The sequence below is a fragment of the Pecten maximus genome, chromosome 8 (assembly GCF_902652985.1).
Source record: "Pecten maximus chromosome 8, xPecMax1.1, whole genome shotgun sequence".
In the NCBI taxonomy this organism is placed as follows: domain Eukaryota; kingdom Metazoa; phylum Mollusca; class Bivalvia; order Pectinida; family Pectinidae; genus Pecten; species Pecten maximus.
The window spans coordinates 6,297,125-6,308,794 of NC_047022.1; the positions used below are offsets into that span (position 1 = coordinate 6,297,125).

General features: G+C 34.8%; 1 protein-coding gene across 1 annotated transcript; it reads left to right on the plus strand.

Moving 5' to 3' along the window:
• Positions 1 to 958: 958 nt before the first annotated feature.
• LOC117332962 lies at positions 959 to 9,423 on the plus strand. Its single transcript, XM_033892052.1, has 3 exons — positions 959 to 1,385; positions 2,346 to 2,561; positions 7,423 to 9,423. The coding sequence occupies exons 1-3, from the start codon at positions 959 to 961 to the stop codon at positions 8,079 to 8,081; spliced, it is 1,302 nt and encodes a 433-aa protein (XP_033747943.1). The 3' UTR covers positions 8,082 to 9,423.
• Positions 9,424 to 11,670: the final 2,247 nt, after the last annotated feature.

An 11,670-nucleotide genomic window follows, 5' to 3' on the forward strand; every position in this document is an offset into this window, starting at 1 on the left:
ATCACTTCATATAATGAAACCATCACTTCATATAATGAAACCATCACTTCATATAATGAAACCATCACTTCATATAATGAAACGATCACGTCATATAATGAAATAATCACTTCATATAATGAAACAATCACTTCATATAATTAAATAATCACTTCATATAATGAAACGATCACTTCATATAATGAAATAATCACTTCATATAATGAAACCATCACTTCATATAATGAAACCATCACTTCATATAATGAAATAATCACTTCATATAATGAAGCCATCACTTCATATAATGAAACCATCACTTCATATAATGAAACGATCACTTCATATAATGAAATAATCACTTCATATAATGAAACGATCACTTCATATAATGAAACGATCACTTCATATAATGAAACGATCACTTCATATAATGAAATGATCACTTCATATAATGAAACGATCACTTCATATAATGAAACCATCACTTCATATAATGAAACAATCACTTCATATAATGAAACAATCACTTCATATAATGAAACAATCACTTCATATAATGAAACAATCACTTCATATAATGAAGCGAATACATCATATAATACAAGTTACCACATAAGGCAGCTATGGCGTTCCATACAAATGTATACTGGGGAAACGCTGGTTGTGGTATTGCACACGGGTGCTGCGCATGCACAGAAATAAATAAATATAACTGTTAGGTTTCCTTTCTTGTGCGCTTCCATCCGGGCCAGCAAACGTGCGCGTGATTAGAATAAGTTGATATAACTTGTTTCACAAATCTTGTAAAATGAATAAAGCTTACAACGTATATTATTAAGGCATATAATGACAATTTATGAGCAAAAGAAATATATATGTATATATGACTAAACGGTCCGATTCTACCCTGATCCTGTCCGACTCTGCCCGATCCTGTCAATCGCCTCACCCCAATATCTTATAAATATGTGTAAATATGGCCGCGAACACTCACAGGGGATTTCAGGATGTCCGCCAAGCCACAAATCAACTCATTCTGGGGAATTCTTTACATGATTTCAAGGGATCTGATGACGAGAAAATCGTCCAGAACTTTTTCAAAGTTATCCTGACTGATCCTGGGTTTGTTCGTTTCGTTAACTTAGAAATCCGAAACTGTAACGCTGAAGATGGAACAAGTTTCCGTGATGCATACATTTCTCTTCGAGCAACATATGAATGTATGATGAGAGCGAGAGCTAATTTTGTTACTGAACGTCCAAGTTGTGAAGGGGTTGAAATAAGGGACCTGCTGAATACGGACAGTCTCGAAGATTTTCTGTCAAGAGGAGTTGATGCAATCGGAAATCGCACACAACCCGATGTTTGTCAGTCATTCTGGGCGCTGTTGAATTTTCTCCGTGGTAATTATATCGGTCACCTTTATTAAAATCATCTCTGTACTTTTCTATATTCCCAATAAAGTTGATAACTGTAAATTTAGTTTAAACTTTACGGTATAGAGATCACTCGAAAATTAGGAGTATTCGGACGCATACTATTTGTTTTTTTTTAATATATCACACTTAAAATTATGTATGTTATTATGTATGTTTGAATATAAGATCAATCACATAAAACAAGTAGCCATCATGATCACCAACAAATATTTCACCCCAATATCCAGACAAACTAGACACAGTCATCACACATCCTTTCAAACATTATCATGTAGAACATCCAGCTGTCGGGGAAAGATTCATTTTTACCTCGTACTATTAAAAATGGAACAACCTCCCTAATACAAAATTATCTCTTCGCAGTCTTCGGACTTAACTATCCTTTAAATAAGCCATCTTATTTCACCAATATCAAATTCCTTTCTCTGTTTTCATGCTCCACACCTACAATGACTGTGACATAATCTTTCATTATGTTGAACTGGTAATAGTAGAAGTAAAATAACCAGGAATTATCACACTGGAGGCCAGGTTCGATTTCTGTAGGAGCATTCGACAGGATTCTGCATGTTCTTTCACAATTGTGCCCATGCAACTATAAATTCCCACAGTATGAAAATGCATTGAAAAACAGAGACATAAAAAACTCATTGAAAAAATTGTTGAAATGCATGAAATACATATATATATGAATATTATGCGTCCTGAAGACTTCCTGCATGGTACCGGTCTATAGCTACTAGCTAGCTACATGTAGCTTTTGTCATTTAGATGAACACATATATATTTATATACAATGTATATATGTATATTAAGTAAAAGACAGGAATAGAGAAAAGAATGAAAAAAAAAATGATAATAAAAATGTTGGTACCTATAAAAATGTTGGTACCTAACTTTCCGAAGTATGTTTTGTTTTTCCAGAGATCAAAACCCACGAGGGCGCCATTAGAAGACTTTTGAACATTGCTCCAAAAAATACAACCAAGAAAACACAGATAATGACTGGATTGGCACATCACCTGTTTTCCCAGTTGGTACCAAACAAAAAGTATGAGGTTGATGAAAATATAAAGAATCTCCCACAAACTTGTGGCTGTGGCTGTAATAGCAATATTTGTGGAGGAAACACTTCAATAGGTGAGGTCAAGGGTTGTGACTGCTTGGTTCCTGTGAACAGGCCTCTTAATGATGTTAAATTTCCTCAAGAAAATGAGTTTCTGACATCATGCAGGGTCTTAATTATGTTTAAATTTCGTAGAGAAAATGATTTTCTTACGTCATGCAGGGTCTTAATTATGTTAAATTTCCTTATGAAAATGAGGTTCTGACATCACACAAAGGGAGAGGGGGCAGAAAGGGGCAATTAGGCAATATTGCTATAAACCTATTCTTTCTGGAACTAAAAAATAAATATTGCCATATTTGATTGTTAGCTTGGAAGCATCCGTAGGTTGTTAGGATTCATAATTGTACAAATGATGGGGCTGAGCCCACAGGGGATTCAGGGTTGGGCCAAAAGTAGGCAATTCGGCTATATTGTTAAAAACCATCACAACGTTTTCTCTATTGATGACATATGATCGATCAAAATTTATCAGAATTAAAGAATAAATCAATTGACCAAAGGTGGAGGTCATCAGGACAAGGTATTTTTTTTTTAGGTCACCTGAGACAAAGTCTCAAGTGACCTATTCTTATCGCCTTTTGTCCGTCGTCCGTCCGTAAACAATTTACATTTTCAACAACTTCTCCAAAACCAATGAACCAAATTCAATGAAATTTGGCAGGGAGCTTCTATGGCTAAAGTTCAACTAAAATTGTGAATTATATGGTCCCCATCCCCCAGGGACCTGAGGGGCGGGGCCAAAAAGGGTCAAATTGACTAAAACTTCAAAAATCTTCTTCTCTGCTCTCAGATAAGGTGGAATCAAACACTCTTCATAGATGAAAGGGTCTTAAGGTCCTTTACCAAAATTGTGAATTTCATGACCCTGGGGTCTCATGTTTGCCCCTGGGGAGGGGGTAAACTTTACTATAGTTTATATAGGGAAATCACATTTTTGACTATTATTTGTTGGATTTGTATTCGAATTCATTCTAACTTGTATAAAATTATTAGCATGGGATGACACTTTGATGGTATGTACATGTTGGCCCTAGTTGACCCCCAGGGGCTGGTGGGCGGGGCCAAAAAGGGTCAAATTGACAAAAATTTCAAAAATCTTCTTCTCTACTCTCAGATATGGTAGAATCAAATACTATTCATAGATGGAAGGGTCTTAAGGTGCTTTACTAAAATTGTGAATTTCATGACCCTGGGGTCTCACGTTTGCCCCTGGGGAGGGAGTAAACTTTACTATAGTTTATAAGGAAATCACATTTTTGACTATTATTTGTTGGATTTGTATTGGAATTCATTCTAACTTGTATCAAATTATTAGCATGGGATGACAGTTTGATGGTATGTACATGTTGGCCCTAGTTGACCCCCAGGGGCTGGTGGGCGGGGCCAAAAAGGGTCAAATTGACAAAAATTTCAAAAATCTTCTTCTCTACTCTCAGATATGGTAGAATCAAATACTCTTCATAAATTCTATGGAAGGGTCTTAAGGTGCTTTACCAAAATTGTGAATTTCATGACCCTGGGGTCTCACGTTTGCCCCTGGGGAGGGAGTAAACTTTACTATAGTTTATATAGGGAAATCACATTTTTGACTATTATTTGTTGGATTTGTATTGGAATTCATTCTAACTTGTATAAAATTATCAGCATGGGATGACACTTTGATGGTATGTACATGTTGGCCCTAGTTGACCCCCAGGGGCTGTTGGGCGGGGCCAAAAAGGGTCAAATTGACAAAAATTTCAAAAATCTTCTTCTCTACTCTCAGATATGGTAGAATCAAATACTGTTCATAGATGGAAGGGTCTTAATGTGCTTTACCAAAATTGTGAATTTCATGACCCTAGGGTCTCATGTTTGCCCCTCGGGAGGGGGTAAACTTTCCTATAGTTTATATAGAGAAATCACATTTTTGACTATTATTTGTTGAATTTTTATTGGAATTCATTCTAACTTCGTTAACATTATCAGCTTGGGATGACAGTTTGATGGTATGTACATGTTGGCCCTGACTGACCCCCAGGGGCTGATGGGCGGGGCCAAAAAGGGTCAAATTAACAGAAATTTTAAAAATCTTCTTCTTACAGCCCAAATAAGGTAGAATTAAATACTCTTCACAGATCGAAGGGTCTTAAGGTGCTTTACCATAATTGTGAATTTCCTAGCCCTGGGGTCTTGCGTTTGCCCCATGGGAGGGGATAAACTTTACTATAGTTATAGGGAAATCACTTTTTTGACTATCATTTGTTTTATTTGTTTTGAATTTATTCATTCTTTCATTCAAATTTACTGAAATATTTCAAAAATCAGGTGACCGTTAAGGCCCATGGGCCTCTTTTTCTTTTTTTGTTTTTTGGGTTTTTTTTTTCACTGGTAAATATTTTGGTATGTCATTAATGAAGCAAAGTTGGTTGGAATTAAACAAGGAGTCCACTGAACTGAGGACAAGGTCACTTGATCAAAGGTGAAGGTCAGGTTTTCATCTTTTCACTGGTGAACATTTTGTTCTGACATATTGTCATGAAGCACGTACGTACAGATGCTTGGAATTGAATTATCCGAGTTGATGGACCAGAGGTTATTAATGTCAGTGGATCAAAAGTTAAGGTCAATTTTTGTTTTTCACTTGTGAACATGTTATCACATTATGAAACAGGGTCAGGATGACCTATAGCCATCGTGCTTCGTCCGTTGTCATCCGCCGTGCGCCGTCTGTAAACTTTTTCTTTAAAACGCTACTCCTCTTTAACCCTTAGTTGGATTACTTCCAAATTTGGTTTGAAGCATCATCGGGGGAGGGCAATCATATTTTATATAAATGAGGCTGGTCTGACCCCTTGGGGCCCAAGGGGCTGGGCCCCTAAAAAAAGAAATAATTGCTATAAAATCCTACTCCTCCTTTACCAGCTTGGGTAGATTACAACTAAATTTGGTTTGAAACATTTGGGGAGGGCAGTCATATTTTATATAAATGAGGCTGGTGTGAGCCCTTAGGCCAGAGGGGCGGGGCCCCAAAAAGGGAACTTTTGTGAATTTTTGCTATAAAATCCTACTCGTCCTTAACCCTTTTATGGATTTCAACCAGATATGGTGTGAAACATCATTGGGGGAGGGCGGTCATATTTTTTTTATAAATGAGAGGCTGGTGAAGCCCCTTGGGCCAGAGGGGCGGGGCCCCAAAAGGGGAACTTTGATGAGATTTTGCTTTAAAATACTAATCCTCGTAACCCCCTTAGTGAATTATTACCAAATTTGGTGTGAAACATCATTGGAGGAGGACAATCATATTTAATATAAATGAGGCTGGTCTGACCCCTAGGGCCAGAGGGGGGGGGGGGGGGGGGGGGGGGGCAAAAGGGGAACTTTGGTGAATTTTTGCTATAATATCCTACTTCTCTCTAACCCTTGGGTGGATTAATACGAAATATGGTGTGAAATATCCTTTGGGAAGGGTAGTTATATTTTATATAAACGAGGCTAGTGTGACCCCTGGGGCCTGAGGGGCAGGGCCCCAAAAGGGGAACTTTGGTGAATATTTGCTATTGAATCCTAATCCTCCCAAGCCTTTTGGTGGATTACAACCAAATTTGATGTGAAACATAAGGTGACGGCAATCATATTTTTTAATGAGACAGGTCTGACCCCTGGGGAAAGAAAGATAGGGAAAATGAGCGCTTAGGTTAAACATTTCTTAAAATGCTATTCCTCCTTAATGCCTTAATTGATTACAACGGTGAACCATATTTAGTATGAAACAGCATTTGGGAAAGGCAATCCTAATTAATATAAATGAGTCTTGTCTGACCCATTGGGACAGAGGGGCATGCCCCAAAAATGGGAACTTGGCTAAAATTTTGCTTTAAGATGCTGCTCTTCCTAGATAAGCTAAATAGATAAAAACCAAATTTGATCTGAAACATAACTGACTGCGATAAATATTTTATGGTAATAATGCTGGATTGAGGGGTGTGTCCCTGCTGTAAGTGTAAGTGTTTGTCAGATGACCGTTAAGGCCCATGGGCCTCTTGTTATATTAAGTCTGTAGCATACTGTACAAGAGGGAAGGGCTACCAAGTTTGTTCAAATGAATGACCTTGACCTTCATTCAAGGTCACAGGGGTCCAATAGGTTAAAATTTAAAAGGCTTTTTGATTCTGACAATTTTGAAAACCAGATATTGTAAAATGCTAAACTCTTCATGGATGGAAAATTCTTCAGGTGCTTTTTCACATTTTTCCCTGGGAAGGGGCTAAACCTTTCAATAGTTTATATGGAAAAATCTAATTTTTGAGCATAACTTGTGCGATTTCCATTGGAAATAAATCAAGAGTTGGTTCAAATTATTAGTATTATGTGATAGCAGTTTGATGATGTACAAGTATTGACCCTAGTTTGATGGACCCTCAGATACTGAGGGGCCAAGAGAGGGTCAAATTGACTGAAGATGAAAAATTTTCTTCTAAAGACCCACATATTGTAGAATCAAATACTCTTAATGAATGGAAGGACCATGAGGTGCTTTATCAAAATTGTAAAATTGATGGCCTCTAGGTCTCATATTTCTCCCCAGGATGATAACTTTACTATAGTTTATATAAAAACTATTTAGAATGACATATTGTACATACATAGAAGATATGTTTAAAACTCTATGATCAATGTTAAAAACTCTGTAACCGTTACAGCCCATGGGCCTCTTGTGGATATTTTGGTTGCTGTGGTAACCACATGCATCATATATAAGAGATACTGATCCATTGGTGTTCAATGTGTCCTCTGAAAAAAAATCATTAATTAACATTGGTTTACAATTTATTTAATCCTGAATTTGAAAAATTTCTTACAATGACTTATTTATATATATTTATTTAACAGGATCAAGAGAGACATGGCATGGTCAAGTAGATATCATGGTGAATGGTGTAGTTGTTGTTGCATTTGGGAAGGAACATAGCGCTGCTGAAGATGAAAAAGATGAGGATACAGTTGAATATGAACCTCCAAGGAAACAAATTAGGATGAAAACTGAGGAAAGTTGTGATATGTGTGTCGAAATTCAACGTAACAGAAGCCACGAAAGTGACCTTCTGGATCTGAAGTTTTTGAATCAAATTTTGGCTGAAGCTGTGATAAATGGATTTGCTCAAGTAAACAAAAATAAGAGTACGTTTTCAAACTTCTTGATTCCAACTATTGGAGCCACGTCGGAACGTGTTACAGTTTGTCTGTATGACTCTGAAAATGACTGTTTATTACATATCGATGATGAACTTCAATTATGGGATGTAAGCGATACGCGACAACTGGACCACGAAACTATTATCATTATTTGGCTGTTTTTGAATTTCACTTTGTTCTCCAAGAGAAATCTCGCTATTTCAACTAAACTGAAAAAATCAGGATTGCACAGAATTTTAAATGAAAATCTGAAGTATTACAAACAGACAAAAACAAATGAAAATTTTGATTTACATACACTTGATAGAAGACCATGGATAAAAGCAACAGTAGAGATCAAACACCCAGATACCTGAGCATCATCAATAGGAATGATATACCAGGGTACTTTACTTTGTATAATAATATGGACTTATGTATGTACATGTATATTTCAATTAACTTAACCGGAGAAACGGAGGGGACTATACAGGTTTCCTCTCCGTCCATCTGTCTGTCTGTCAGTCCGTCCATTCACTTTTCCGCATTTTCAGCCATACTGTAAGGTATGTTGATGGAAGTTGCATGTAACTTCAGTATGTAGCTACAGATAAAGTTTGAGTTTCAGGGTTTTTGGGTCAAGGTCATTTATATATAATTACTATTTTCGGTGGGGGCAGGTAGGGGACATATAGTGCTTTAGCAATTTTACTGTCAGAATGCTTGTTAACAAATGGATTAATTGAATTACATGTTTTAGGTCATCTGACCTGGATAGTCAGGATGACCCATTGCCATCGTGTTTAAACTGTTGTTTTGCGCCATCTACCACCATCTCTGCATAAACTTTTTTACATTTTAGATTTCTCTAGTAACACCAGTGGAATCATCAACACGAGGTCAGCAAACTTTAGGTAATAATGATCGAATGCATAATTCAATGCCAATTTTTCATAAAATATCAATCTGCAAAAAATATTTTTTGGAGCATTTTGGGTCACCTGAGTTATTCTAATTGCCTTTTGTCTGTCGTTGTTCTGTAAGCAATTTACATTTTCGACTTCTTCTCAAAACTGCTCAACCAAATTCAATGAATTTTGGCTGGAAGCTTATATGGGTTAAGGTCAGCCAAAATTGGGAATTATATGGTCCCCATTCCCCCATTCTTCATAGTAGGAAGGGTCTTATTATGGTGCTTTACCAAAATTGTGAATTTCATTACCCTGGGGTCTCGCGTTTGCCCCTAGGGAGGGGCTAAACTTTACTATATTCTATATAGAGAAATAACATTTTTCACTCTCATTTGTTTGCTTTCTATTGGAATTCATTCTAACTTACTAGCATTATCAGCATGCATGGGATGACAGCTTAATGATATGCACATGTTGGCCCTGACTGACCCCTTGGACCAATGGGTGGAGCCAAAAGGGTCAATACATTAAATTAACTGAAATATTTCAAATCTTGGGTGACCATTAGGCCCTATGGGCCTCTTGATTTTCACGCAACTGTGAGAATTGTACTTTAAGTTAATGTGTTCATTTGATGTATCTCGTATGCTCATACTGTACATATTGCAATGTTTAAGTGAGAAATTTTTGCAATGTATCATGTAAGTTTTGTCGGAAGATGTGATAACCTCAGCGATGTACATGTTTACAAAATACTATATGTTAGATGTACTCATGAACTGTTAAAAGTTAATAAAATTCAATGAAAAAAAAATTGAATTTTTAGATTTTAAGTGGAGAAAGGTTTAATTTTTGACAAAGGGCTGAAGTTTGCTTATGTGTGAATGTACAGGATTCGTTATATCAGATTCAGTATGTTTTTTGTTAGTGGACCTGCAGATAATATAGCATAGATGTATTGACTTTATCATCATGTCGGTAGTAGAAACATTTTATCAATTAATAGTTCATTAATACACAGATAAAGGTGTTAATAGCCATTGATACACAGATAAAGATATTAATAGCCATTGATACACAGATAAAGATGTTATCAGTCATTAATACAGATAAAGATGTTATCAGTCATTAATACACAAATAAAGATGTTATCGGTCATTGATACAGATAATTGAGATGTTATCAGTCATTAATACAGATAAAGATGTTATCAGTCATTAATACACAGATAAAGATGTTATCAGTCATTAATACAGATAAAGATGTTATCAGTCATTAATACAGATAAAGATGTTATCAGTCATTAATACACAGATAAAGATGTTATCAGTCATTAACACACAGATAAAGATGTTATCAGTCATTAATACAGATAAAGATGTTATCAGTCATTGATACAGATAATTGAGATGTTATCAGTCATTAATACAGATAAAGATGTTATCAGTCATTAATACACAGATAAAGATGTTATCAGTCATTAATACACAGATAAGATGTTATCAGTCATTAACACAGATAAAGATGTTATCAGTCATTAATACAGATAAAGATGTTATCAGTCATTAATACACAGATAAAGATGTTATCAGTCATTAATACACAGATAAAGATGTTATCAGTCATTAATACACAGATAAAGATGTTATCAGTCATTAATACAGATAAAGATGTTATCAGTCATTAATACAGATAAAGATGTTATCAGTCATTAATACAGATAAAGATGTTATCAGTCATTAATACACAGATAAAGATGTTATCAGTCATTAATACAGATATGGATGTTATCAGTCATTAATACACAGATAAAGATGTTATCAGTCATTAATACAGATAAAGATGTTATCAGTCATTAATACACAGATAAAGATGTTATCAGTCATTAATACACAGATAAAAATGTTATCAGTCATTAATACAGATACAGATGTTATCGGTCATTGATACACAGATAAAGATGTGATCAGTCATTAATACAGATAAAGATGTTATCAGTCATTAATACAGATAAAGATGTTATCAGTTATTTATACACAGATAAAGATGTTATCAGTCATTAATACACTAAGATTTTATCTGTCATTAATACAGATAAAGATGTTATCAGTCATTAATACACAGATAAAGATGTTATCAGTCATTAATACACAGATAAAGATGTCATCAGTCATTAATACACAGATAAAGATGTTATCAGTTATTTATACACAGATAAAGATGTTATCAGTCATTAATACACAAAGATTTTATCTGTCATTAATACAGATAAAGATGTTATCAGTCATTAATACACAGATAAAGATGTGATCAGTCATTAATACAGATAAAGATGTTATCAGTCATTAATACATATAAAGATGTTATCAGTTATTTATACACAGATAAAGATGTTATCAGTCATTAATACACAGATAAAGATGTTATCAGTCATTATTACACAGATAAAAATGTTATCAGTCATTAATACACAGATAAAGATGTTATCAGTCATTAATACAGATAAAGATGTTATCAGTCATTAATACGCAGATAAAGATATTATCAGTCATTAATACACAGATAAAGATATTATCAGTCATTAATACAGATAAAGATGTTATCAGTCATTAATACGCAGATAAAGATATTATCAGTCATTAATACACAGATAAAGATGTTATCAGTCATTAATACAGATAAAGATATTATCAGTCATAAATACACAGATAAAGATGTTATTAGTCATCAATACACAGGTAAAGATGTCATCAGTCATTAATACACAGATAAAGATGTTATCAGTCATTAATACACAGGTAAAGATGTCATCAGTCATTAATACACAGATAAAGATGTTATCAGTCATTAATACACGGATAAAGATGTTATCAGTCATTAATACAGATAAAGATGTTATCAGTCATTAATACACAGATAAAGATGTTATCAGTCATTAATACAGATAAAGATGTTATCAGTCATTAATACACAAATAAAGATGTTATCAGTCATTAATACAGATAAAGATGTTATAAGTCATCAATACACAGGTAAAGATATTATCAGTCATTAA